The 27,948-nt window shown below is 39.2% G+C and overlaps 2 protein-coding genes across 6 annotated transcripts in view; both read right to left on the bottom strand.

Annotated features, from left to right (window-relative positions):
- Positions 1-395: 395 nt before the first annotated feature.
- ppox (protoporphyrinogen oxidase) lies at positions 396-15,505 on the bottom strand. 2 transcript variants are annotated; one of them, XM_088326281.1, is made up of 14 exons: positions 15,484-15,505; positions 13,401-13,527; positions 12,407-12,568; positions 11,019-11,153; positions 10,175-10,290; positions 8,974-9,106; positions 8,737-8,881; positions 8,466-8,659; positions 8,304-8,364; positions 7,373-7,491; positions 7,198-7,311; positions 5,035-5,184; positions 716-758; positions 396-636 (listed from the first exon to the last, which is right to left on the bottom strand). In XM_088326281.1, the coding sequence occupies exons 3-14, from the start codon at positions 12,488-12,490 to the stop codon at positions 500-502; spliced, it is 1,431 nt and encodes a 476-aa protein (XP_088182407.1). In that variant the 5' UTR covers positions 12,491-12,568; positions 13,401-13,527; positions 15,484-15,505; the 3' UTR covers positions 396-499. The 2 variants fall into 2 exon arrangements, with proteins under 2 accessions (XP_088182407.1, XP_088182408.1); XM_088326282.1 differs by lacking the exon at positions 15,484-15,505 and having other exon boundaries at positions 13,272-13,412.
- A 2,278-nt stretch (positions 15,506-17,783) lies between these two features.
- The window catches only part of dyrk1b (dual-specificity tyrosine-(Y)-phosphorylation regulated kinase 1B), a 60,234-nt gene continuing 50,069 nt past the window's right edge, over positions 17,784-27,948 (bottom strand). For all 4 annotated transcript variants that reach the window (XM_088326278.1, XM_088326277.1, XM_088326280.1 and 1 more), the window contains exons 3-13: positions 27,669-27,788; positions 27,211-27,399; positions 26,280-26,427; positions 25,180-25,329; positions 23,618-23,754; positions 23,330-23,476; positions 22,782-22,922; positions 22,469-22,589; positions 21,313-21,495; positions 20,686-20,789; positions 17,784-18,780 (exon numbers count right to left, since the gene is read on the bottom strand). In XM_088326278.1, coding sequence (XP_088182404.1) covers positions 18,265-18,780; positions 20,686-20,789; positions 21,313-21,495; positions 22,469-22,589; positions 22,782-22,922; positions 23,330-23,476; positions 23,618-23,754; positions 25,180-25,329; positions 26,280-26,427; positions 27,211-27,399; positions 27,669-27,788 — 1,956 coding nt within the window. In that variant the 3' untranslated portion in view covers positions 17,784-18,264. The remainder of the gene's footprint in view (positions 18,781-20,685; positions 20,790-21,312; positions 21,496-22,468; positions 22,590-22,781; positions 22,923-23,329; positions 23,477-23,617; positions 23,755-25,179; positions 25,330-26,279; positions 26,428-27,210; positions 27,400-27,668; positions 27,789-27,948) is intronic.

Genomic DNA, 27,948 nt, shown 5'->3' with positions numbered 1-27,948 from the left:
TCGGGCTTTAAATGTGCTACTTGTGCTAAATGTATTTCTTTTATTACATTATTATTTCATTGTTTATACTTAAATACTTGCATTTGATTATTTTAAATCTATTTTTAAAATTAAATGTTTATTGCCGATTGGACGGACTTTGGTGATCTGATGAATGTTTTTTTAGTTACTCAGCATTTGAGTAGTTGTTTTGTTTTTACTCAAGTAATTATTTGGAAGACTCTTTACTTCTACTTTAGTCATGCTATCCTAAAGTAAGAGTACTTTTACTTGAACATTTTTGGCTACTCTACCCACTTCTGGTGGTAATGGACACAGGACTGATGTTGCTCACCGTTGATCTAAGCGATGCTCACAGACTGTGTGAAGGCTCAGAAGATGAAAGGGAACGTTGGTTGGCATTGCACCAAATCTATGAATCTCTTTATCTAGTTCAATACAGCCCAAAACAGGATTTCTTTTCAACTAACAAAGCATAGTCATCGTTACTGCTCATCTGTTAACTCACATTTGCCAATAAATCGTGTACGGTAGTCCTTGCACTAAAGATGACATCATTGACAGCTACGCCGTCGTAGCTAGAGCCGGTTAGTGAAAGTGCCAGCTTGTTGTTCTGGATGAAGCTGCGCATGTCCTCTGAAATGGAAGAAAATGACACAAAATGAAAATACTCCAGAGCAACATGTGACCTAAACTCCTGTGAGTTTATACGCACCAACTCTGCGAAAGTGCCCCTCATAATACTGAGGTATACAATCCTGTAGAAAGACATGGATCATTTAATTTTTTAAGTGATGCAAGCGAAACAAATCAAAGATCAAACCCTTTTACAGGCCCAAACATTTTTTTCAACAAACTAAAGTACATCATCACCAGATGGCCACAGCGCATTGTTGACCCAAAACAGCGGGGGTAGAGTAGGAGTTTGAATACAGGAAGGAAAGATTTGTGTTGAGTTGCGTTTTTAAGAGTTGCAGTTTAGAAAAACAACGTGCCCCAGCAGTTTTGTGTATGGGTGCACATATCACAATATTCGAGGAGCTGTACAGAATTTGTAACTTTTGTACTTGCAGCCGCTATCTCCTGGCTTATGTCACCATTGCAGCCTATGTCAAGCTCCTTATGTTGCGCATGCAAGTACTGTAAAATTTGGACTATAAGGCTCACCCAGTACATTTTTAAGAGAAAAACCATATTGTACATACATAAGATGTACCTAACTATGAGCCGCATGTGCCCACATTGAAACATGGGATATTTAAGAAGAAAGAGTTTATATAATATACAGTACCTTAACTCTTTAACGTTCCGACGGCCCGCACAGACTTTTGATAAACAAATACATGTCTGTACGATGTCACCAGTCACTGAAATACGTCATTCAACATATCATTTGAAAGCTTAAACTATTGGGATCAGAGATATGATGACTGTTCCAAAATATACTCATCACGATGAGTCTGAAACAAGATACCCGAAAACTACAAAACCAGCGTAATTCACCATTACGTCCCCTAGGTTGCCTTCCACTTCTTTGAATGTCCGCAAAAATGGCTTCGTTACATAAAGGACAATCAATAGAATCCAACCATGTAAAATATATATATTTTTATAATGCAGACAGATGAAAAGGAATCATACTTAATAATTTCTGCTTCGTTTGATGGTGCTACTTGTAATCAATTTGTTTCGCTACACTATTTCCGTTTACAAATAAACAGGCTCGTAATGTTATATGGTAGGTACTAGGTAGCGCTCCCTTTTCGATTGACACTTTTTAAATGATGAGGGTCTTATTAATGCACAAAGCAGGAAGATACATTACATTTGCGTCTTCCTTTACACATATGTTCCAAGTGCCTTACATTTACTTATTTGGTGCCCCTGGCAGCTGTTAGAAAAAATGCATTAATTAGCCACATCATTGCATAAGCCTCAGGGTTGAAAGCTTTGGAAAACATGGCTTGTAGTCCGAATTTTACAGTATGTGTATTTCTCAGACACGCTCAAATAGTTTTTTCATCTTTCTTGGGGTTGGGGTTGTCGTTGGGACTCGAAGCAGACCTTTTCCCACTTTCACCATTTTCATACTACACTTAAAAAAACAACAAAAAACTGAAAAACCCTGCGGAGATGAGCATGGCTTGACTCTACAGCTCCCCCCTTCACTCTATTCTTATAACCTAAAGTATTTTGCCCTAAAAAGCTTTGGTAAAAGTACCGTATTTTCCGCACTATAGGGCGCACCGGGTTATGGGGCGCACCCCCAAAAAATAGTTTTTGGTCCTATACTGGACTGTCTCAGAAAATTAGAATATTGTGATAAAGTTCTTTATTTTCTGTAATGCAATTAAAAAAACAAAAATGTCATACATTCTGGATTCATTACACATCAACTGAACTATTTCAAGCCTTTTATTATTTGAATATTGCTGAATTTGGCTTACAGCTTAAGAAAACTCAAAAATCCGATCTCAAAATATTAGAATATCATGAAAAAGTATACAAGTAGGCTATTCAACTAATCACCTGAATCATCTAATTAACTCGAAACACCTTGCGAGGGTTTCCTGAGCCTTAAAAACACTCAGCTTGGTTCAGTAAGCTAAATCACAAGTATGGGGAAGACTGCTGATCTGACTGCTGTCCAGAGGACCATCATTGATACCCTCCTGAAGGAGGGTAAGACACAAAAAGAAATTTCTCAAAGAGCAGGCTGTTCACAGAGTGCAGTTTCAAAGCATATCCACAAAAAGTCTGTTGGAAGGGAAAAATGTGGCCGGAAACGCTGCACAACCAAGAGAGATGACCACAGCCTTAACAAAATTGTGAAGAAGAGCCGCTTCCAGAATTTGGGGGAACTTCAAAGACAGTGGGCTGAAGCTGGAGTCCAGGTATCAAAAGCCACAGTTCACAGACGTGTCAGGGAAATGGGCTACAATAGCCGTATTCCCATGGTCAAGCCACTTCTGAACTCAAGACAACGGAAGAAGCGTCTGACTTGGGCTATGGAGAAGAAGCACTGGACAGTTGCAGAGTGGTCCAAAGTCCTCTTTTCAGACGAAAGCAAGTTTTGCATTTCATTTGGAAGTCAAGGCGCCAGAGTCTGGAGAAAGGCTGGAGAGGAGCAAAATCCAAGTTGCTTGAAATCCAGTGTGAATTTCCCACAGTCAGCAATGGTTTGGGGAGCCATGTCAGCTGCTGGTGTTGGTCCACTGTGTTTCATCAAGTCCAGAGTAAATGCAACTGTGTACCAAGAGATTTTAGAGCACTACATGCTTCCATCTGCTGAAAAGCTCTATGGAGATGAGTATTTCATTTTCCAGCATGATCTGGCACCTGCCCACAGTGCCAAAACCACCAGTAACTGGTGCACTGACCATGGCATCACTGTCCTTGATTGGCCTGCTAATTCCCCTGACCTGAACCCCATCGAGAATTTGTGGGGTATAGTTAGGAAGAAGATGAAAGACACCAGACCTACAAATGCAAATGAGCTGAAGGCCGCTATCGAAGCATCCTGGGCATCAATAACACCTCAGCAATGCCACAGGCTGATTGCCTCCATGCCACGCCGGATTGATGCAGTAATCCGTGCAAAAGGATTCCCAACCAAGTACTGAGTGCATCAATGGACATTTTCAAATGTTTGATTTAGTTTTGCTGTTATAAAATTATTTTTTTACTTGGTCTGAGGAAGTATTCTAATATTTTGAGATCGGATTTTTGAGTTTTCTTCAGCTGTAAGCCAAAATCAGCAATATTCAAATAAAAGGCTTGAAATAGTTCAGTTGATGTGAAATGAATCCAGAATGTATGACATTTTTGTTTTTTTAATTGCATTACAGAAAATAAAGAACTTTATCACAATATTGTAATTTTCTGAGACAGTCCAGTATCTTCCATAGATAAGGCGCACCGGATTATAAGGCGCTACAATGGGAACGTCGACAAAACAGTCAGATGATTCAGTCCAACTGATTACCCCCTTAACATTCCCAAAGCTTGCAAAGAAGCAAATACGTGTCGTAGAAACGTGCGGATGCGGTGTCCGTACGATGTCACTCAAATGCATCATTTCAAATATCATTCGGAAGGTTTAAGTCTTGGGATTCAAGAAATGCCAGACATTTCTAAGTTTCCGTTTTCTTTTTCGCTTGCAACTTTACTGTGCATATGACAATAAACACTTGGAATTGAGTTTAATTCACTCAACTTCACAGCAACATCAAGATCGTTCTAAAACAAGATACCGGGAAAATATAAAGCCGCATAGCTCACCTAAGTTCTCACATTCAATAATGATACGCAATCATGGTCTTCTTACAACCGTGAGTGAAGTAAATCCAGGAGAGTAAATTATTTGCAAATACAGACTAATAAAACATGTTTCTTTATGGTGTACTTTAGCAAGCTTGCTACGCCATTGCTAAACTCGGCCAATTGCAGGGTTTGTTTTGGCCATCTAGCCAATCCGAGGCTCTGAATAACTTCAGCCAATTGCGATCGATTTAACGGATGATTGACACATCTTTTTCGGCCAATTGCAGGGTTTGTTTTGGCCCTCTAGCCAATCCGAGGCTCTGAATAACTTCAGCCAATAGCGATCGATTCAACGGATGATTGATACATCTTTTTCGGCCAATCGCAGGGTTTGTTTAGGCGCTCTAGCCAATCCGAGGCTCCGAATAACTTCAGCCAATAGTGATCGATTCAAATGATGATTGACACATTGGTTAGCCAATGAAACGCCGGTATATAAATCCCAGCATAAATAAGATCCATAAATAAGACGCACTGTATTATAAGGCGCATGGTCAGCTTTTGAAAAAAATTAAGACTTTTAGGTGCGCCTTATAGTGCGGAAAATACAATAAGATAAAATAAAAGTTCCAAATTCCGTCCAGCTCCTTTCACAAATGATTACGATATTTTGAAAGTCTGGCTTTATAATCCAGAAAATAAGGGAAGTGTGTTTTCTCTTTCCTATTGCCCCCCTCCAGTAACTGCTGTGGTTTCACAAAACCTCGCTACCTTATTAAGAGCAACCCAACTCCAGCTGGGTGCAGAGGTGACTCCTAGATGAGAGCGCACCGCTTCAGTGGCTCGCTCCAAAAGCTGCTGCTCTGTTACTGCATCTGGAGACCCAAACTCTTCTTCGAACCAGGCGCCTCCCATCATCACCTGAAAAACAGGCATGAGTGTTGTTAGACTAGCCCTCACAAATACTCTATATAAGGTTTGAGCTGATCCACTACGTCTCTGTGAATAGTCCTTGCTTGGCGTATTACTATTTAAAAGCACTCTTGCACACATTATCCAGTTTGAATCACTTACGACCATTGGGTGTCAGGTTGGACAGACTTCTTCTGCATATTGCTGAAAAGGGCTCCACGGCTATGTGTTCAATCTTTCTGGCATCCATTAAAGAGTTAAACCAGAGTATGCAATCTCCTGGTTCTTATTGCTACCATAGCACCCGCTTAAAATAAAATACCGGGGCTCAGGTTCAAGCCGAAACTTTTAGTGTCAAGCTAAAAACTTCCCACAGAATCAGCTGCAATACATTTTCTGAAATGCATGGGCTAACCTTCAAAATCGGCTGGTTTAAGATCAGGTAATTGTGCAATTGTGTAATTGTAATTCTGTGCAGTCCTTTGAGACATTTTTGTGATTAAGGGCGTCATAAATAAATGTGACTTGACTTGACTTGAAAATGATGTTACACTTTTACTATTCTAACAATGGACCAATCACTACTTGGATCAATTTGATTAAAATTTCTTGGTTGTTTTGTACAAAGAAATGACTTATTTTTGGACCTGTCAGAAATTTGAGAAAAAAAAATATATTTTTTACATTTAAACTTTTTGGGGCTTTCTAACTGTTAAATCTGAAGGATTTACTCTCCTGGGAGGTAGAATAAATCAGATTTTAAATGGACAGTGTGAATAACTTAACGCATCTGGCCTGGAGAGGGATGGGCGCCGTCTGGCTGTACTTTCCCAAGACACACCACAGGAAAGGGTGCCCCTAAGATCCTGGCATTAAGGGTTCCGTGAGCCATAAGTGAGTGGTAAAAAAAACTTAATTCATGAAATACACAGATCATCATATAAACATGCATTTGTTAAATACCCCTAGGATGAGAAAACTGTATTTATTTTACATAACATGAGCCTCACTTCGAGGGACATGAGTGTCAGCATCTTGCTAGTACAAGTACACAAAACCCCTTTTTTTTTCTTTTTTTCTTTATTTTTCTCTACCTTTGTTGCTCTTTTTTCTCTTATGTTTCTTTTTCCTTCTTTGCTTCTTTTTCTTTTCTTCATTTCTTATCTCGTTCCCTTTCTCTTTTTTTTCTTTAGAAAAGGTTGGGAAAAAAACGTTTAAAAATATGGTGCAGTTTGGTCACTAAGGTAACAATATTATTTAAGGGAACAGCGTGAATAACATAGCGCATCCTAATGGTTAAAAAACTGTTATCCGTTAAAAAACAATATTGATTTAGACAATAAGCAAAAATACATCAACTTTGCTTTTAAAAAATAAAAAATAAAAATAAGATATTTGCATTTATTTTACATAACATGAGCCTCACCTAGAGTAATATTACATTTTTGCCATCTTGCTGCGTAATTGTCTTCTTGCTGCTATGGGTACCCAAAAACCTCAAAAATAAATTTTGATCACTTTGAGTCCCCAAAGTTTGTATTCTCTCTCTGGCTTTTTAGCACTCATTTTGTGTTGCACTGCACAGTAAAGCGGCATCTAATGATCAAATAATACACACTGTCATTTTAACAAATTCTGAAAAAGCCCAATTATACGGTTTGTTCCAGAAAAAAACAGCCCAAGGAAGTTGCATTAAATAGGCTCTTCTCAGTTATTTTCTATCACGCCCCTCCTTGGAGGAAGAAAATCTCTCGGGCGACCCCAAAAAACTCGAGCATCTTTATTGCATGATTTCAGTGAAATCCCGTTAATTGACAGCTCAATTTTTTGGCTTCATGCTGTCCACTGCCCACATTTTAAACATAGCAAACACATTGGTATTTCTTTGTCAACACTATTTAAAAAACACTGTTTTAAAAAACACACATTCATTTACAATGCATATTGACATTGTGCGATGGAAGCTAAGCAAGCTAAAGTAGCAGATTTGGAAATCTGGCAAAATGTTAAACTTTTAATTACCGTGAGTCTGGTTGTTTGGCCTTCTGATCTGTTGTGTTGAGGGAAGGGGACAGAGTCATAGACAACACCCAGTAGACCCCGGTCCTCTGAAGACGGGACCAGGTGTCCAAATCCCTAGCGAGACACACACATTGTCAAATGATTGTGTGTGCTTGTCTTTTAAGGCTGCACTCACCGTCACAGGAAGTACTGAGCCCTCATACTGCAGATTTACCACAGCGACAGTGACAAAGGAGATTTCCTGCAGATTTTGGATGAGCGGCTGACAGCTGGACGGCAGGACAGACGAAAGGGCTGAAGGCACCACATAGATGCACGATTATGTATCAAATATGTCAAATTGTCATGAGAATAGAACTTTAAAATTTCTTAAAAATACCTTCTCCATTCAGGCTAACATACCGTGAAATCTGGACTACGGAGCACACCTGATTAAAAGGTGCCTGCTAGAATTTAACATCAAAGCTCAATTTTGCTGTTTTCACCTCTCAATCAGTAAGTTGTTTACGTCAAGTGCTTACAGACCATTCTAAATGGAGATGTATTGGAAGTACACTGCCACAAATACATTTCCCTCTATCTTACCCTACCAAAGACTGCCAACACCTTGAAAGACCCACAATCATTCACAGGAAGTAACCAGAGTCTCCAGCTGTCTAAAAAACGTTTTGAACCCCAGGACTGTTCATTTGTAATCAAAATATGAATAATTTGCAGATGTGTGTCATGTTTCAGGCCAGAAACTAATTTCATTGCGTGTCTGAATGAAAATTTGCCTATAAAACATTAAATGAAATAATAATGCCAGAGCCTGTGTCCCATATCTACAAATATACCACATAAAACTTGTCTCCCTCCCGCAGTTTCTTCAGATCATTGAGGCTCATTTTGCCGTCATTTGTGTCTTTTAAAAATGGCTTCAAAATAAAGTGCGAGCAGGGATCTTTAGTAAAAATGTCACAAATGATTTTTTGTGAGACTGCTGTTTGTCCTTTAGTCCTTAATATTTTTTTCTTTCATTAATCAGTTTTTTTAGGTAGAAAAAAAAAGTTAATTTATAAAAAATTTTGGTTAAAAACATTTTTGACACATAATAAAGTTCTGACCTTTAGCGGGCGTGGCAGAGATTATGTGGTCTGCTTTTATCGTTCCGTCCTCTAAATGAATCTGAACACAAACAAATATTTAAATATACACACTCATACATACAATTTTCAGAAGGTGTTAGTGTTTTATAAGCTGTTAAGAAAAAGTGTTTCTTTACTCACTGTCCAACCAGTAGCTGAAGGACTGATCTGTTTTACAACCGCTTCTGGATGCAGTTCCACCCTGTTGCTGTTTTGGAGAAAGTCGATTATAGAATCCGGAAGTTGCTCCAATCCCCTTCGAAGGGACCACTGGGCCCATGATTCTTTTGTAGCCCTCTGGCTCAGAAGACCAGGAGGAACCACTGGAGAAGGGCCTGTAGGTTTAGGTAAACATTAACATACAATTGGCCGCGAATGGACATTAGCCACAAAAACGGAGATGGTGCGATACCAGAGCCTAGCAGCATGCCGAGCGTCAAGGAACCTCGGTGCTTCTCTGCGTTGTAGAGGACAGGAAAACAAGAGCGCACGCTCAATTTTCGACAATCGCCTGCAAAAACACCCCGACAGAGGCTGTCCACGGCAATGTCGGCAAGCTAGAAAACACGGACGCACACACATTATGGTCATCAAGGAGACACTATGGTTGATTTGTACAAAAATCTTCACAGCTTCTCTTTCGCCGCACCTCTTTTCCAAGCCTTCGACAAACAAACGAATGGATGGACTCGTCATTGTCTTTGCTTTTCTTGGCAAATATCTCTGCGGCAATGCTGAACAGCAAGGGACGAGTAAAAGGTGGGACTGTCCGTATAAGCCCGCTGAAAACAACGCACAAGAGTGGAAACAATTACATCAAGATTAAGTTATTTGTCACTGAAGTGTTATTTCAGTGCAAAATCTTTATTTCTAATATGTTCACTCATTATTTTACAAGAATACGTTACAACAGTGTTTTCTAACTTTTTTTGAGAAGAGGCACACTTTTTTCAATCAAAACTCCAGAGACATTCAATGTGTCGAAAACGTATAAAAATGTACTCCCACTTTCATGTATTTCTCTTTTTAAAGGAATGATGCCTAAATTGACGGCAAGTTTTTTTTCATCATTTGTGGTCAGAATGGTTTAGGAGATAATACAGGTTTATTCATTTAGGTTAATAATTTGGCTGTATTTTGGAATATTGCTTTCTTTTTAACCTGTTTGACAAAATATATATACAGTGCAACCGGAAAGTATTCACAGCGCTTCACTTTTTCCACATTTTGTTATGTTACAGCCTCATTCCAAATTGTATTAATTTAATCCCTTATCTCAAAATTCTACACAAAATACTCCATTATGACAATGTGAAAAAGCATTTTTTTTTTACTTTTTTTGAATTTATTAAAAATAGAAAACTAAGAAATCACATTTACATTTTTTAGAGGCGTTCTAAGGTATGGGCAGGGCACCCGTATGATGCGGCAGGGGTAAACCAGTGAAACCTGTCAGGCCCTGCTGTTGAACATAAGAGTTTGTTGTGTCACCCTGACCCGAGTGACATGGTCGCTTTCTTGTGTCCTGTTTCATCTGGAAGGACGAACGCATGACCAACTTGGATGCTGAGGTGCTTAACTTATTTGGGTGTTCCAAAAATTTGTTTGTGTGTTTTTTTGCAATTTTTTTTACATTTTTATATTTTGTTTTCTTTTCTTTTATTTATTTTTGTATGTGTTGTCTTGCTGTCGGTCACCCTCTCGAGAGATATGACCAGGGTAGATAGATAGATAGAAAATGTTAGTCACACGTGATGCACAAGGTCAATATTAAGGTCAATGATAAATTGCAATCCCGAATTAAAAGCATATTTCAGTATATCTCACATTTCTTGCAAGCAGTGTTTTACCTTATTCCAGACGGCATCTTATGAAGTTGTTTGTTGACATACAAAAATCTGTTCTTGGAGGCATCATGACTGTAGGTGACGGGCAGAATCTCTGATGAAAGACCGAGGTCCTCCACCTACACAATCACACACCACAAGGCAAGCAACTTGTTTTACCTTTACAATCCACCCTTGAGTGCTACAACTGTCAAAATTCTGCATTGGATTACATTCAAAACATTATACCAAGGGTGTTAAAGTCAAATAGATGGAGGATACAAGCCGAGAGTCAGACTGACGCATATACTGGTTGTTTAGTGAGCCTAATTAAACCTTCTGAAAACCGTTCAACAAATAAATTACATCATGATAAAAAATAAAATAACATTTTCTTATGACTGTCAGTTTTCTTGAATTTTCAACAAGCACAGAAGACACATTTCCATTACATTAAAATCCCCATAACATGAATATCAAATTAAAGAAACGGGCACCACCTGCAGAATAGGGTTTTAATTTTAGCCAAAGTGGGTCGGATAAACTTTAAATAAACAAATAATATATTTCTATCGTTCACTCAACTGAGATGTTTTTCAAAATAGATTCTGATTAAAATACAAAAAAAAGTGCCTAAAATCTATAAGCGAAAACAAAACTTCTTCAGGAAGTAATGTGTGGTGTAAAAAAAAAAGGTCATGGTCTAAGACACAATAATTATTTAAAATCATCTCAAGGGCCGTGGAGACCTTCTTGCTGGCCATATTCGACCCACGGTCCTTGACTTTGACATGTACGAATACCTATTGAAAGCTATCAAGAAACAAAACAGTATAATAACACCTTAAAGCAAATATTTCAAACTTACCATATTAAGAGTGTTTCGCCCAACTGCCCCAGCAGGGCGAATTCCCCTAGGTCCATGTTCAAAAACTCCTCCATCAGACCTCCGGGTGGACCAAAGCCAACCTCCGAAACGACTGCTGGACTCAAGCAAAACAACCTTGGGGAAAAAAACATGTCACATTTATTTATATAGCACACGCACATTAAGAGACAATAAACTTGCCAAGACAGTAAATTTAGTATTTCTTGTTAAATGTAGCTTTGCATGGTTTCAGAGAATTCATCTGTTTACGGATGTTTTTTTCTCTGTAACAGAAACTCCTAATTTAGTTTTGTTACAAAAAATATGTCAGATTATCAGTTCCAATTGTCTTCCTACACTCAGTCTGTACTTTCCTTACATGGCCAAAAACTCTCAGTGTCGACATGAGAGTGAGGAAGGCAGAGCAGAACTTTGTAAATCTATTTCATCAATTGCCTAAATACACTTTTAAATTTAAATATGTGTTTATAACAGGGTTACTACAGCTTAAGGAATGTTAAATTCAAGACTTTTAATGCCTTTTGAAATCAATTTCAAGACTAAGTCAACAACAAAAACACAGTTGAAACAAACAAAACACCACATAAATAAGAAGCAATTTAAAAAAATAAAAAAAATAAATAAAATAATAATAATTTAAAAAATATATATATATACATATATATATATATATATATATGTGTGTGTGTGTATATTTATTGAAATAAATAATAATTAAATCACATTTTGGTCCAAGACATGGGCCATGGAAACCAATAAATAAAAAGGATGTTTACAGTACAACACGAGTCCTCAGTCAAAAATAACTTGAGTTAAAATACTAATGATGATAAATTCCTATGAATGTGTTCACATTTCTAAGACTTTCTAAAGTTGGATGTAAGACATTTGAATGCCAGTTTAGGCCTTATTTTAAGAATAATGATTTTAGTAACTTTTAAGACTTTTCAAGGATCCACAGGAACCCTGTATTAGCAAATAGCAATTTACGATGACGTCATCTGCTACAAGTGACCAAGATAATACAGATTAGAGTCAAGATGGGACAGACAAAATCAGTCCAACAAGAAAAATAATTAACCCCCCAAACAAAAATGTTTATATGGCGTACACAATTAGAAATTATTTTTAAAAAGCGTATAAAATATGGGGAAACCATACGAGTTAACAGGTATGTAATCAGTTTAAATGAATGATAGAAAAAGTGTCCAAAGGAATTTGGGGGACAGGTCTCTTATATAAGCCTTTAGATTCAACCTATTATCCCCTTTTTTCAGGTGATATGTTCTTTTTGTGATAAGATGTTTGTTGCAACATGATCAAAACATTTTTTTTTAAAATACATGTGAAAAATCTAAATACTGTACCTTAACAACCTGGGGGCTTTTGCAAAGATAGTAAGATGCTGCCAGTCCCCCGATGCCACCTCCTAGGACCGCAACAGTCCTCATTGGCCAAAATCCAAATCCTTTTAGAGACAAATTGGTGTCTTGCAGTGAGGTTCAAATTTATGGAAGGGTGTGACAAGCCTGTTGATAAGGATAGGAACCAGTTGGGTTATCAGACTTCTCAGTCTGTCCCTCATCCCCATGCAAACAAGTCAACTTATACATTGCTCCAGTATTTTATACTAATTTTGATCACTTGATTATCTTGTTAGACCGACCTCATCTCTTATTGCCCATTCGGCTCCAATCCTGATCGTCGTTGATTGCTAATAATATAGCAGTACACGAGGAAATGTTATTCTTTAATACGCAACACTGAATTTATTGCAGGTGGGGAAAAACTAAGAAAATTGCAAAAAGCATTATTTGTGTTGTTACTTGGGTGAATAAAATATTCTATATAGTCGCTCTTGCTGTGAGTAAATAGGTGCCCCATCGTGTTTGTCAGGTAAAAGGCTATTGGGAAGAATTTGATTGAGGTAGACAGGTATGCTACCAGGTATTTTTTGTCTATTTAACCTGTAGCAAATATCACTGCCAACACTTGACAGTGCAGAAACCAAGTGGTTGTAATAAAACGATATTAAAAATACTATTTTCCATTCATTCGTCTGAAAACATGCGTTATTGTGGTGTCGTTGAACAGTGAAGAGGCAACTTGTTAAAAAAAAGCCGTCTAATAAAAGCTATCAAATTCATTCATGAGTAAAGATTGGTTAAAAAATGTACTATAAGATTAAGCTATAAAGAAAAGCGAAAGGATGTAATGTCAAAAACAAGTCACCTGGCAGGCAGCTAGGCGATGCACGAGAAGTTTAAAGCCCATATCACACACATATTTAAAGGCGCTGCATTGACATGGAAACTATAAATAAAACAAAATTAAACTTGCTGGGACTGACAAAACTGTTACCTTTTATTTTCTCCTGACGGTTTGAGTGCGTAGTCGATAACCAGACTGGAGAAGTCTAAGAGCTTCTTGTTTTTCCTCGTTTTCACGAATGTTGTAGTGTTGTATAACGGTTGTCGCCACCTAACGGCTGGCAAGAATAACAGCAACGCCAGTGTCCATTTTTTTTTCAAGGGTAGGCAAAAACCTATTGAGTCGCAGGCCGCTTTGGGTGAAACAATCTGGCAGCCAGGAAGCCAAAAATATCGATTGATAAGATCTTTTTATGTACCCATGCAAAGTCTGAAATCCAATAACAATACATGAGGAAAAAATATCATGTAGGCCGATACAAATTTTATTTATTTGCATTAATGAATGAATAGACAAGCACAACGCCGGAGTGACTTATCGGGAAAAATGAGAGATTTCACGAAGGGCCAGCTCATGTCAAGGTTGAGTTTGGGCTGGCTGAAAGGGAAAAAATAATTTGAACATTAATACGTCAGTTGCATTATCTAACCTTACTGGTGCATTCGTTCTCTAGTCAGCTATTTGGCCACATTCAGCGCAACAGATGAGGTGAGTATTACCATCTGGGGCAATTTTTATTTTAAATGACATTTTACATAGGTAAATCTATTTTCAGGTGTATCAGAAGATTTACATCATATTCATTTGAATTAAAATGATAAAGTGTTTTCCACTAACTTATACTGGAATTTCTTCCCAATACAAATGCATCTTATGGGCTTGCTGATGTTCCATTCGTTTAAATGCCTCCTCTATAGTTAAGTGGGCCAGCATTGGGTATAACTCCCTGGCTGAAAAAGGGACCCACTCCCTGCACATTCAGACATCCACATGTATTTGGTTTATTTCATTTTATATTTGTTTATGCATGCATTGATGTGTGTTTATAACGGTGCCTTATCCCCCAAGTGGCAGGGGGCTAGAGTCAAGAACACACTTCACATTTTTGCATTCTTAATATTGGTTTACAGATTACTTTCATTTCATATTTTTTGAAACACTCCCAATGAAAGAAAATCATTATACTATGCCCCCTTTTGAAGCACTATATTTGATATGTACTATGCATTAAAAAACTCAAAATGCAAGTTTTGTTTTTGCATGAAATTTGTTAAATATATTGAAAAAATATATACCGTAATCACACCAAGGGATACTGGGGACAGAAAGCAACATTTTTGGAGTATTTATTTACGATCATTTATATTTGAATATGATTCCATAGTGCAGTGGTTAGCACATTGGCCTAACGCGCAAAACATAAGTTGGCCTGGAGAGGGCTGGCCGCCACCAGGCTGTACTTGCCAAAGACACACCACAGGAAATGGTTCCCCTACTACCCTAATGGTTAAAAGATCCAACCATAAAGGTAAAAGATAAAACTATATTTTCACGATCAGTATATTTTCACCATTTTCGTTCAGCGGATCACAAAATTAGCTAAACTGGCTGGCACGCATTTCTCTTGCCTCATTGCAGAGGGCGATAGTGAGCCCAAAAATTCTGATTTGATGCACACTTCAGCCCTAAACAATAAAGTTAGTCATAGTATTGGCAAGCTAACAGCAAGTCAAGCAACCCATTTTTTCTAGGTACATGGACCTTCTTATAAAGGAGCATTATCTTATCATGCTTGAATTTGAAAGGAGCATGGACTTTGTTTATAAGTTAAGGTAAGGATGTAGTTTTGGCATGGACGGAGTGGATGTGTCCCCACCAAAATCGAGCAATCATTGCATTGTCTCCCACCAATCCTATTTTAAAACTTGAAGCAGAAGTTGGGTAGGAAACGATGGCTCGCGAATCATATATGTCTCTTTTCATGAATACTTTTGGCTCGGAGATAAATTGAACTTTCTCAATTACGCAATACATTGTTACATACGAAACCGATTGTCGCACACACAAAGCGAAGACAATACTGACAGTCAAAGGGTTAAGTTCAGTACCGTACTTTCCGCACTATAGGGCGCACCTAAAAGTCTTCATTTTTTTCAAAAGCTGACCATGCGCCTTATAATACAGTGCGCCTTATATATGGCTCAATATTAAATCGCAAGGTCTCGCAACTTACGCAACAGCCGCCGACTCGATTTTCCCCCAAACATGGAGTAGTCCGCGGTGTATGCTGGGATTTATATACCGGCGTTTCATTGGCTAACCAATGTGTCCATCATCATTTGAATCGATCGCTATTGGCTAAAGTTATTCGGAGCCTCGGATAGGCTAGAGGGCCGAAACAAACCCTGCAATTGGCCGAAAAAAATGTGTCAATCATCCGTTAAATCGATTGCTATTGGCTGAAGTTATTCGGAGCCTCGGATAGGCTAGAGGGCCGAAACAAACCCTGCAATTGGCCGAAAAAGATGACTGAATAGCAAACTTGCTAAACTACGCCATAAAGAAACATGTTTCATTAGTCTGTATTTGTAAATATTTGACTCTCCTGGATTTACTACACTCACGGTTGTAAGAAGACCATGATTGCGTATCATTATTGAACGTGAGAACTTAGGTGAGCTATGCGGCTTTATATTTTCCCGGTATCTTGTTTTAGAACGATCTTGATGTTGCTGTGATGAGTTGAGTGAATTAAACTCAATTCCAAGTGTTTATTGTCATATGCACAGTAAAGTTGCGAGCGAAAAATAAAATAGAAACTAAGGAATGGTTGACATTTCTTGAATCCCAAGACTTTAACCTTCCGAATGATATTTGAAATGATGCATTTGAGTGACATCGTACGGACACTGCATCCGCATGTGTCTACGACACGTATTTGATTCTTTGCAAGCTTTGAGAATGTTAAGGGGATAATCAGTTTGACTGAATCATCTGACTGTTTTGTCGACATTCCCATTGTAGCGCCTTATAATCCGGTGCGCTTTATCTATGGAAGATATAGGACCAAAAACTATTTTTTGGGGGTGCGCCCTATCGTGCGGAAAATATGGTATATATAGGACACCAATCAAGGTGTTACACCAACAGACCCTGTTTTGTCTGTAAATCCCGAAATAATCCTTTAAAAATAATCTAGGATCATTTTTGAGACAATTTATGATGAAAAACCATATACCAAATTTTAAACAACCAGAAGCTCTGGCAAAGGACCTAGAGCATTAGTTCAGGAGGTAGAGCTTAGAATTCACTACATTCCCACCAATGCCGAGATCAAACCTATGCCCTTGAGTTGAGACAGGGGCGGGAGTAGCTCAGGAGGTAAAGTGCTTGACAAGAGACAAGATGTAAAGTCATGGATAAGGTTGGGATCGAGAGATTGCAGGTTCAATTCCCGGCTCCTCAGTGTTATATGCCCAAGTGTCCTTGGGCAAGATACTGAATCCCTAATGCCGCCGATGAGCAGACAGTTGATTTGCATAGCCGACGCTACTATTGGTTAGTTAGTTTGTGGAGAAAAGAAAGGGTAAAGCGCTTGATGAAGAAGATGTAGGTTCATTTTGTTGTAAATCTGACTGTGCCTCACCAGACACAGACCTCACGTCACGGTTTGCCACATAATATTCTGACTAGTGTGCAATAGAATGCTCAATGCACGATATCTTTTCAACTAAGACCGGCTACCGACTTGAAATCTCAGTTGTAGACGTGCAGACAGGCTTTGTAAGACAAGAGGTAAAGTCATGGATGAGGTTAGTAGGAATAAAAGCGGAGAGCTGATGTTTGTTTGACTTTGGTGTGCAAAAGTATACTCTTTATTCTTATTATATATCCAACTTTATTTTGCCCCAAACCCTCCCCACCACCCAGCCCCCACAACCAATGACATTCCTATGTCACCAGATACTGTCACTGTTACAATAGCCAATCAGATTTCACCTGCAGAAAGAAGGCAACCAAACAAAGAGCAGAAAAAAGGGTTACTTTCAGTTTGTTTTTTTCTTGTTAAATAGTAATAAATACATTGAGATGCAGTGGTTCTTACTTTATCATTTTCCCTTAAGCACAAGGGGTTAAAAAGTTTCTTTTTTTCCAACTTTCTGTTTCTATTCTTTTTTTTTCTTTATTGATCTGTGTTGGATCTTTAGCAGCAATCCGGACCAGTTGTCATGGTGATTAGCAGCAGAGAGGAGGAGCTGTCTGGATAAGAATCAACAGGAGGAGGCGGAGAGGAAGACTGGATGAGAAGATCCCTTTGAGTGCCAGGAAGGCATCAGTGTCCTGTTACTCTCTCTTCCCTTCACCTGCCTCTCTCCCTCTCTATAAACCCGTCACAACCGGGCTGAGAGTGACAGAGGGAGGACAGAAACAAACAAATCCAAAAAATAACCCCAAAACACATACCACACAGGAAGGAAATTCCAAGAGTCCTGAATCACACGCTCTCCTGTTGAAAAGAGGTGCACGAGTGTGTGTGTGTGCCGTGACGACTCCTTTAAACGCTGTAAATGAGGACAAAGTAATGCAGTAATTTGTAAACATGAAAAAATGTGCTCTCCATTCACTTTCTGCTTCCAAATAGAGTGAAATACAAAAGCAAAGGCTCTCTATATCCTCTTTGTCCTCCTCCTCCTCCTCCTCTCCAGGCTCAAACAACCAATATAACACGCAACTCCTCAAACCACAGAAAAAAAAAATCAAATAATATTAAACAACAATAATAATATTAACAAAAACAAACTTGTCACAATCATTCCTTTTCAAATGACAGTCGCAACAAAGGACAAAAAAGAAAACAGGATAAAAAGGAGTTTTCCCAGCATCCTCCTCCTCTCATGCAGTACAGACTGTCTCCTTCAGCACAAAGTTATTGTCTTTGTCTCTGAACTCTGGCTGTATGTACGTAGTTGTCGTAGTTAAAATTGTATGGCTTTAGGGCATGGTTCAGGTTTTATCAAGAGTTGACCGGCCCCTCGTCTGAGTCCGCCCTCCCTCTGTCCCCTGCTGCGGGGTTATTGTTGTTGGAGGCGGGATAATAGTCCTCAGGAGGCGGGGCTTGCGGCCCAGGGGCGCTGGGAGCCGTCCTAGTCCGGAAGGCAGACAGTCCGATTGGCAGAGCGAGGGGTAAGGAGGCGGAGCCGAACTGAGACGCCTCCATGGAAGACACCGCCCCCAGGTGGTGCAGGCCTAGGGACACGCCCACATCCATGCTGTCACTCATCTGGGGCGAGGATCCCTGCTGGTCTCCCCCTGCGCCGATGCCCGTCTGTCCGCCCTGTCGCAGGCCGCGCCCTCCGTTGCCGTGGTGGGAGTAGGTGGGGTGGGGGTGGTGGGGCTGCTCCAGGAAGTGGCGCTGGTGTTGTTGGGAGGCAGCCGGCTTGTGGAGCAACAACTGGGTGTATGCTGGGTCCTGACCCCCACCTCCACCATCATTGCCTGGCCAGATTCTCATCTGCTGCTGGGATGGCGCCTGACCGATATAGGACACAAAGACAAGAGTGAAAGTGAGGAAAATTGTACAGCGACGGAAACTGTTTAAAACCAAGCAATTATTTGATTTGAGACTTTTTATCTAGGCAACACAAACACCAAGAAAAAATAAAAAAAAAAAAATAAAAAAAATTGAACTGTATTGAATTTTTTTCAATTGATGTAAATTAAGGGTATTTCTAAGGTCATAGTCTAAATCAGGGGTCTCCATTGTGGTGGCCGCAGACACGAGGGTGCCTCGTAAGGACAGCTGAGGTGCCCGCTGACCTGTTCTGAAAATTGTTAACCAGGGCTGGGTTATTGTGATTTGTCACTAAAATGTTTTTTTTTTTGTGGTTGACTGAGTGAGTCTATTTAACCCTTCTTCCAATACTTAACCTGGTAATGACAAACTAACAACGTGGTATTAACAAGTTTTTATTAAATGCATATCAAATTGGGTGCCCTTTGCACTAATTTGTGAGAAAAAGCTTCAAATCAGCTTCAAAAAGATTGGAAACCCCTGGTTTATATCGTTCCATGAATGAATACCTTTCAGGATGGCACAATGGCTTTTCAATGTTGTGGGAGAATAATGGACCTTGAAGTTATGGATTCATCTGAGATGATGAATGTCTGCTCTGTAGAGAAACAACTGTTGAGAGTTGGCGCTTACTTACTCTGTAGACTAATAATAGGTATTTAAGTTTCAAATTGTTTTGCATAGAATCTATATACATTTCATCGCTATATTCCAAGTATTTTAAAAAATCATGGATTTTAAAGACAGCCTATGTCATTTTTGACTTCCTGAGCTGTGACATCATTTGAGTAACACCGGCAGCCTGGCAAGCCAGTCACCGTATTGGTTTATGTGTTAGTTAGTCAGTCAAGTTTCGAATGTTTTAAGCCAGGTTTTGGTAGTTTTTGTGGAGAACGCTTAGGCATTGCATCGCAGGTGGGTGCAGTAAAGGTAAAACAAAAAGTGGGCCGCCACAAAGGGGGTAACTGTCGGGTTAACCGGGACAAAAAACTAAAAAATGCCTGCAATCTCAGTGGAAAAAAGGGAGGCTGGCTGACCAAAAACATGCAATGAAAAGCCTGGCTAACTGGAAACCAAAAACGAAAAGCGGCTACAGTGACAAACCCGAACCCGGCCAGCAGTAAACCAATGGATACAGCAGGCTAGGAGGCTGCTAACGGAAGCTAACCGGGAGCAAACATAACAGGAAGCCTGCGGCAGCCCCAACACTAATGGAGAGCTAGCTGGACAATATAATACTATCCGCGACACACACGGAGAAAAACAAAAGAAAAAGTCATAATCGCATACCCAAAAGTAGGCGAAGGCAAAAAAAAGTTGCATGCTATAACGGGGGTAGGAAAACTTACCATACAAAGCTTTCAGAGATTGAAGCACGCAACACTGACAAAACAGTCATAAGGCCCCCGGCGACAGGGTAGGCTATTCCTCCAGGCAGAAATGAGCTGTATGCAATTGTTGATTACTTAAATCGCCTTCTGTTTTGGAGCTGTCGCATGTTGTGTGAACGGGATTTGCCATATCAAAAGTGATCTGTTGCCTCATTGATGTCAGAGCTCTAGAAGAAGTGAGCTAGATGGGGCAACTTTGTGACAACATCTCTTGAGACCCCAGGCACGTGGAATATCTTGCAACATATTTGCATAATTGAGGGGAGGAACACTACACGTTCTGTGCCTAATTAAAAAGAAAGTGATCTTTTTGAATACCTTTAATGTATATTTCCCCAAACTGTCATGAGGAGACAGTAGGGGTCTCCTGAGCTCAACCTGGTATCCTCAATGTATTCAACAACTATTTTTTGATTGATTATTTGTGTATCTTGATACATACAAAGCTTTGATTAGGCTACAGCATGCGCACCTGAGGGCTGGTCATCTCATAGTCCGAATGTGTCACAGCAGAGTTGTAGTATCTGTTACTGTAGCGATAGTTGCGGTTGTCATTAGAGGATCCACTGGAACCACCTTGTAAGAAAAGAACAAATAAATGTTCGACTTTTTGTATCCATTGTAGGAAGTCATTGTGGTAATAGTAAGTGGCAATTCTGATTCTCAGTCATAGGGCACTCCAGGATAAAATCCCAGCCCAGAACATTTTGCAGCTTTTACATGTTCCCTTAATGCTTGTGTAGGTTTTTTCCATACACTCTGGCTTCATCCCACAGTTTATCAGTTAATTTTTAACCCATCCAGTCAATGCCTCACAGGTGAAAAGTGGCAGATCAGTGTGGAAAGTTATAAGAGAACAACCACAACTCAGCTGCTACCCAATTGGGTAACACTATACTCTAACGCTTATCATGTGGTTGGTACACTTTTTCTTGTTAAAAATTGCTGCATTATAATGTTCAAATGTTTTCTGAGAGAAATGGTTTGCATCATCTGATTACGATCCAGTTAGCTACAAAAACATTTTGGAGATCTCAGCCAAAACGTTATGGCAAATTGATTAGATGATAAACATATGTAGAGCACTATGTTAGTTTACCAGAGCTAGAAACAGAGCTTGTAGTGGAGGTTGAATGGGAGTGGTCCATTGCAGGGGAGGTGGATGTTGATGAACTCGTGTTCGTTCCTTCATCTGTGGTCTTCTTAAAGAAGTTGTGCTGCAGGGCGTAAAATGGCGTGATGCGGGTTTTAGGGTCATAGTCCAGCATGCGAAGGATCAGGTCTGGAGAAAAACACAATCAAAGCATGATGACGAGAGCAGTAAATAGGTGTCAGGTCATTTTAAGATATTAAGAAGAAAAATGACGAGAACAGAAGGTGAAATATAGTATAAGTGAAAGTTGTACGAGTATGTTTTCTACAGATAAAGTTTAAAGAACCTCTAATCTCTCAAGATTCAGTAAGAAAAGACAGAGAACATGTCCAACAGCAGTTAAAACAAGGGTATTTGGTGTTTGTTGTTTAGTTAGTTGGTTAGTAGCATCCCTTAACAACAAGGGTCGTTGGGCACCATTTCCTGTGGTGTTTTGAGCAAGTACAGAATGGTGGCTTACATCCGTCTCCGGGCCAACATATGTTACTTGATGAAAATTACTGCTCTTTAGATCTAACATCACTGAAACTCTAACAAAACGAGAGAAATCAAATAAGGAAACAGGAAAAATCGAATTCATTTTTAAAAGCCCATAGACAGGGCAGTATCCCCCTGCTCACATGGTGAACTTGAAATCATTCCGAATAAAAATAGAAAAGCTTATAAACTTGACATCGAATTAGTTGAAACTACAGTATCGGATTGCGTCTATTTATTGCACAAACTGTTGCGCCAGTTCATAGTAATTCAAACTGTATGGCGCATCACAGAATTAGTCTCTGTATTTCATTCTAAATTTATCTTCCTGGCATCGACTTGGGTTCGAAGAAATAATTAAACCACTGATAAATCTGGATTAATGTCTCACTGCTCAAGGTTTGTAGTAGGCCATCCAAATTTGAGACCAGCAAGAGTTTCCTTTGCAAAAGCACATCAATCTGAAACCAGATGACAACGTAACATTTTCACTACCTAAATTCACTTTACATCGATGTTGTGTGAATACATTTGAAGAAAAATGTAAGCACAAAGATTTTGAACGTGGATTCTTTTTTTCCTACGAAATAGAATATCACATACTGCATACTTGATAAAGACTTACCTTTAAATTTCAAGTAGTCACAGGGGGCATGTCCAGGTTCCCCTCCTCTCCGCCCCCCAGGCCCCCCAGTTTCTACACCCAAAATCTCATGAAGGCGCCTAGTGGCCGGGGGCTTGTACTCCTGAGAACACACACACACAAATAACGCAGACGATGCAGATTATTATGTTTGTCAATTCATTAGGAAAATCTTCATCAACAGATTCAAAACAATGATCGTAAGAATTAATATAAAATGACTTAAAATATCTGTCACTTGTCTTTCTACACTGGGGTTGAAAGACTTTTTTTTTAATGATTTAAAGTTTGACACCTTCTTGATGTCCTTGTTCTTCTTCACTGTCCACAGCCCATCTGAAAGCTTGTCAAAATACTTCCTGGCTTTCGGAGCTGCGTCTAACATGTGGCTTGGAGGGACACCCAAAACTTCAACAATTTTGTTCATCTGGTCAACCTAAACAGAGACACATAATTTAGCACATTCAACAGTTTACTTTTGTATGAATCTACATCAGAGTAACATCTAAATCAGAGGTCACTAAAGTTGTGCCCGCAGATACCGAGTAGCCCCCAAAGAGCACCAGAGGAGCCCACCAGCTGGTTAAGAAAAACATTCATCTGTGACAGGGCAGTGGTTTTTGAGGAAATTCAAAAATGTTAACAATTGGGAAAAAGAGCCTCATAATGGTCCTATTGGTTTGCTAACTGGCTTAGAAAATGGTTAACATTTAATCTTCAAAATAGCTCTCAGTTTCAACAACATTGGTGAAACCTAATCTAAATTGTTAAACAATTTTAAGCTGTACTTTTTTTTCCGGTTTACAGGGTATAGTCATTGTGTGCAACACAACAATAATATACCTCGTTAGAACCACTGAAGAGAGGTTCTCCTGTGTGCATTTCCACCAAGATGCATCCAAGAGACCACATATCAATTGCCAGGTCATATGGCATTCCCAATAGAACCTCAGGTGAGCGGTAAAACCTGCTCTGGATGTACTGATAAATCTAAAAGTAGAATGAGGGGAAAAAACAATCATGAGTTCAACATGGCATATTTATTTAAAATGCACGGAGAAGATGCCTTTGACAGAATGTTTAAAAACTGGTGGCTGTTTGGCAATTATCTTGTATTTGATTGCTGCTTACCCTCTGCCCGAGTTGGCAGGACGATCCAAAATCAACTATCTTGATGGCAGATCTCTTAGGATTACACAGCAGGATGTTTTCTGGTTTCAGGTCGCAGTGGATTATTGACAGTTCAGGAGTGGCCAGGAATAATAATGCTGCAAAGAATTAGAAGAATTAATCACATAATTTTTTTACGAGCACCTTCCACTTTTGTAATTTTTGTTAACTTAACATTTTTAATTGCCAAAATGAATTCTTGATAGAACTAGGGCATTGGACTATAACTGAACTTCATGGATAGTTTCCTGTTATACCACAATGCAATTTGTGGACAGGCAGGTTTTTTTTTTCCTTCCAGCGGAGCAACCCTGGTTGAACTTATAACACGAGGGATAACATTTCCTGCTGTTATTCCACTTGTATGGAATTCTAAGAATCTCTAAAATTCTGAGAAAACGCCAGAAAAAAGTTGGGACATTTCCTGCTCGAGTCTTTAAAAAATGAATCTCTAACGGGCTCTAAACATCTGCTATATAGGAGTAAAGTCACACAGAAACTGACTAAAAGTCGACTGAAGTTATTGCACTGGATTTGCCAACCAAATTGATTGGTAGAGATCGAACCATTTTATTCAACACCAATGTATATAACAAAGGCATTACGGTTGGGGATTTTTTGTAGACTGAATTAATTTGAAGTTTTTGGGATAAAGTTTAAGTTGTTTTTTGTACCCCTAGCAATGTTCATCATAAAGAATCAGTAAATAGGAGAATTAAGTTGGCAAATTCATAAAATTTAAATGAACTAAACCCATTTCTGTTAAAATGCTTTGAAGTGTTAAAGGTAAAGCATCCATTAAGAGTAGGAGAAAAATGTGCGGATCAATTTTCTTTCCGCACTTTCAGTTAATTACTGATACATTTTCATTATCAATGAACTAAAAATAACACTAAAACTTAAACGTAAACACTACACACTGGTTCAGATTGTTTGCATTTGTTAAATGATCCAAAAGTCATTTAAAATAGTAGCTGAAGTCTGCACTCAACTTCGTGAAATTCTACTAATGTTTTACACAAACAGGATTAATATTTCGGCCTGGCTGTGGAAAGACTGCAACAAAGTTTTTTTTTTCCCGGTCCAGGAGTCTCTCGGGGCGAGAGCCAGATTCAGACGGCACAGGACATGATTTCATTAGCGCAAATGAGGATGACTCCATTGCAAAAAAGAAAAAGGGCTATAAGCACACTTTACTATAAGAAATACCTGAACCTGTGGTTGGATTTAACAAAATGACAGACATGATCCATTACAAATATATTAAACATCCCAAAAAAGGTAATTGTGAGGAAACATAATAAAGACATTTACTTCACATTAATTACCACTAACTTGCTCTTCTAAGATTACCCACGTGGCAGTCACTACTGTGTCCCATGCCTGACATTTTGGTTGACTGTATTTTTAGGTTGACCCAACCACAGGCCAAAAGCCAGTTGGCTGAGAGAGACACTGATGCACTCATTGCCCTGTTGAGAGTGTGTCCATGTGCATATGCAGGTTCTTCTGAATAACCTTACCTGTACAGAGCTGCTGTGCAAATTTCCGGGTGAGGTTAAGGGAGACGCCTCTGAAGTTGGTATTCCTCAGCAGATCATACAGATTGTAGCTCAATAACTCAAACACCAAACAAAGATGATTTCTAAACATAAAGTGACGCTTCAGGTGGACTGTACGGAGAAAAAAAACAAAGAGGCACACCCAAAAAGGAGGAATGTCATTAAATGTTATAACAATAAGGTCATACAGAATAAAATTCCCTAAAGTTTTTACAGTAGCCTAAAAAAGTAAACACACTGAAACTACTGTATTTTCCGGACTATAAGTATCACTCAAAACCCCCAAATTGGCCAGAAATTGGAACGTACACCTTGTAATCTGGTGCTCCTTATATCCGGGCAAAATTTCAAATAGGTTACCATATTTGTGCAATTGTTGATCAATCGATAAATGTTATTGCTGACCACATTTGACTAACAATAGCAGAAACGTGGATGGAACCCAATACAAAAAGTAACAAGATCGATTCCTAACAACCTAGCTGCTAGGGGACGTGGATGGTTGTTTACAATTGCATAACATTAGATGAAACAGGAAAGGAACCCGGATCGCTGCGGGGAGAGCGCCAGATTCTTGACCACTAGGGATACAGATGACACCTGAAGAGGTGCTAGGTTTTATTTCATTATAACACTATTTTTAATCACAAGAACACATTTTGGAGAAATGAGAAAACATAATGTAATTAAAAATTGCTATAAAATTTGGCTTCACTTTCTCCACTCAAACCAAGCATTGCAAGTGATAAACGTTTTAAATGTGCGTGGCCATGCATTTATTTATACCTTTCAAGACGACCAAATTACGTCCTACATTGCCTATCTTTTCATTCAGTTCAGAATCTAGCGCTTCGTAAAGACAATTTTGGGGGGTGCACCTTAAAATTCGGTGCGCTTTACAGTGTAGGACAAAAACTGTCCTATGTCCCCACGTTTACAAAATATCTTCCTATATTAAGGTTATGCATGCTGACTAAAAGGCAAATAGAAGCAGAAAACGTATATCCTATATGGGGCTAATCCACACCCCATTATAACCCTAAGTGTTGTTTTAAACTCACCTATGTAATATTTCATCTCAGTATCATGTTTGTTCATGAGCTCCAGCAGACGAAGTTCAATCTGTGCCTGGTTTAGAAATGCTTTTTTGTTCTTGATAATCTTGATGGCGACCCATTCCTGCTCATGATGGTCGTAGGCCTTCACCACCTGCGCATACATGAGATGGGGATGAATATAGCTAACGTTCTCCACAATAATGACGCAACTGAAAATGCAATTTTTGAATGAAGGAATGTTACATGTGAATCAGGATTTTCAATCTGTAGTGCTGTTGCAAAGCAATTACTATCTGTTGACATGTACTTAGGGAAATTCATCTCATCTCATCTCATCAGCTACACCGCTTATCCTCAGTAGGGTCGCGGGGGGTGCTGGAGCCCATCCCAGCAATCATCGGGCAGTGGGCAGGGGACACCCTGAACTGGTTGCCAGCCCATCGCAGGGCACGCAGGGACAGACAACTCACTCGCTCATTCATACCTAGGGACAATTTGGACCGGCCAATTAACCTGAAATGCATGTTTTTTGGAATGTGGGAGGAAACCGGAGTGCCCGGAGGAAACCCACGCAAGCACGGGGAGAACATACAAACTCCGCACAGGAAGTCTGGAGCTGGATTTGAACCCACGCAGGAGGTTCCCAAGACATGAACTGTGCCGCACATGCGCTAACCACTGCGCCGCCGTGTTGCTACTTAGGGAAATTGAATTGTTAAATTACAGGTGTAAAATTGGATCCATCTATAATATGGAAAAGACGGGATTAATCTTACATGAAGCCCTAAATTTGCACTGTACTGGTACTAGGGGAAATGGATGCATTGGTGGATGAATGTTTTAATAGAAATCTATTTCTTCTGTAGTCACCAAACTATTATAAGCTACAAATGTCAAAATTTTAATTTCAAATGGATGTTTTCTGAGCTCTCACCTGTCCGAAAGAGCCCTTTCCAATCAACGAGTCTATTTCATAGCGGTCCAGCCACTTTTCTCCATTTTTGACGATGTAATCATAATTGTCATCATCATAGCCGTCGTTGTATACTTTTCTCTCCTTCTTCGTACTGCTATCTTCAGGAGGGACTTGCTGGGCCCGTCGCTTCTTCTTTGTATAATACACCTGAGGATGAAGATGACTTAGTCACTCAAAGCAAAAATGATAATCAATGTGAAGGGAAAAAAAGTTTAAAATACAAAAAAAAAGGTCAAAACGCTAGACGTAAGCAAGGATGCATGCATGCATTCATTGATTACAATATGCATATACTTGTAATTTAAGTGTTTTGCTTTTTCTCAAAACCCACATATGTGAAAAAGGAATAACCATATTTAAATACATTAAAATATCCATATGTAGAACATGTACAGGTTTTCTTCCTGACACCATACCTCATTGATGTGCTTGTATGTTTTGATGAGGTCTACGGACAATTTCCGTAATGGGGCACTGGCAGGGTCTCTGAAACTAGGAGGGATTCTCCGCTGGAGTATGGTCATATCAGACAGCACCTACAAAGTAACAACATGTTATCAGCAAATAACATTCCAAGGAAGGAAAAACAAAGCAGAAAATAAACGTTTTTACAATTCTCATTTCGTTTGGTCATTGGATGTTTGTTCGCCTTTCAACTCATTCAAAAATGGGACATTACAATAGGCCATCCTTAAA

Source organism: Urocampus carinirostris, chromosome 2, assembly GCF_059441175.1.
Source record: "Urocampus carinirostris isolate Australia breed hairy pipefish chromosome 2, RoL_Ucar_1.0, whole genome shotgun sequence".
NCBI lineage: Eukaryota > Metazoa > Chordata > Actinopteri > Syngnathiformes > Syngnathidae > Urocampus > Urocampus carinirostris.
Note: the sequence above shows the minus strand (reverse complement) of the source record. Positions and strands in the feature narration are given on the sequence as shown.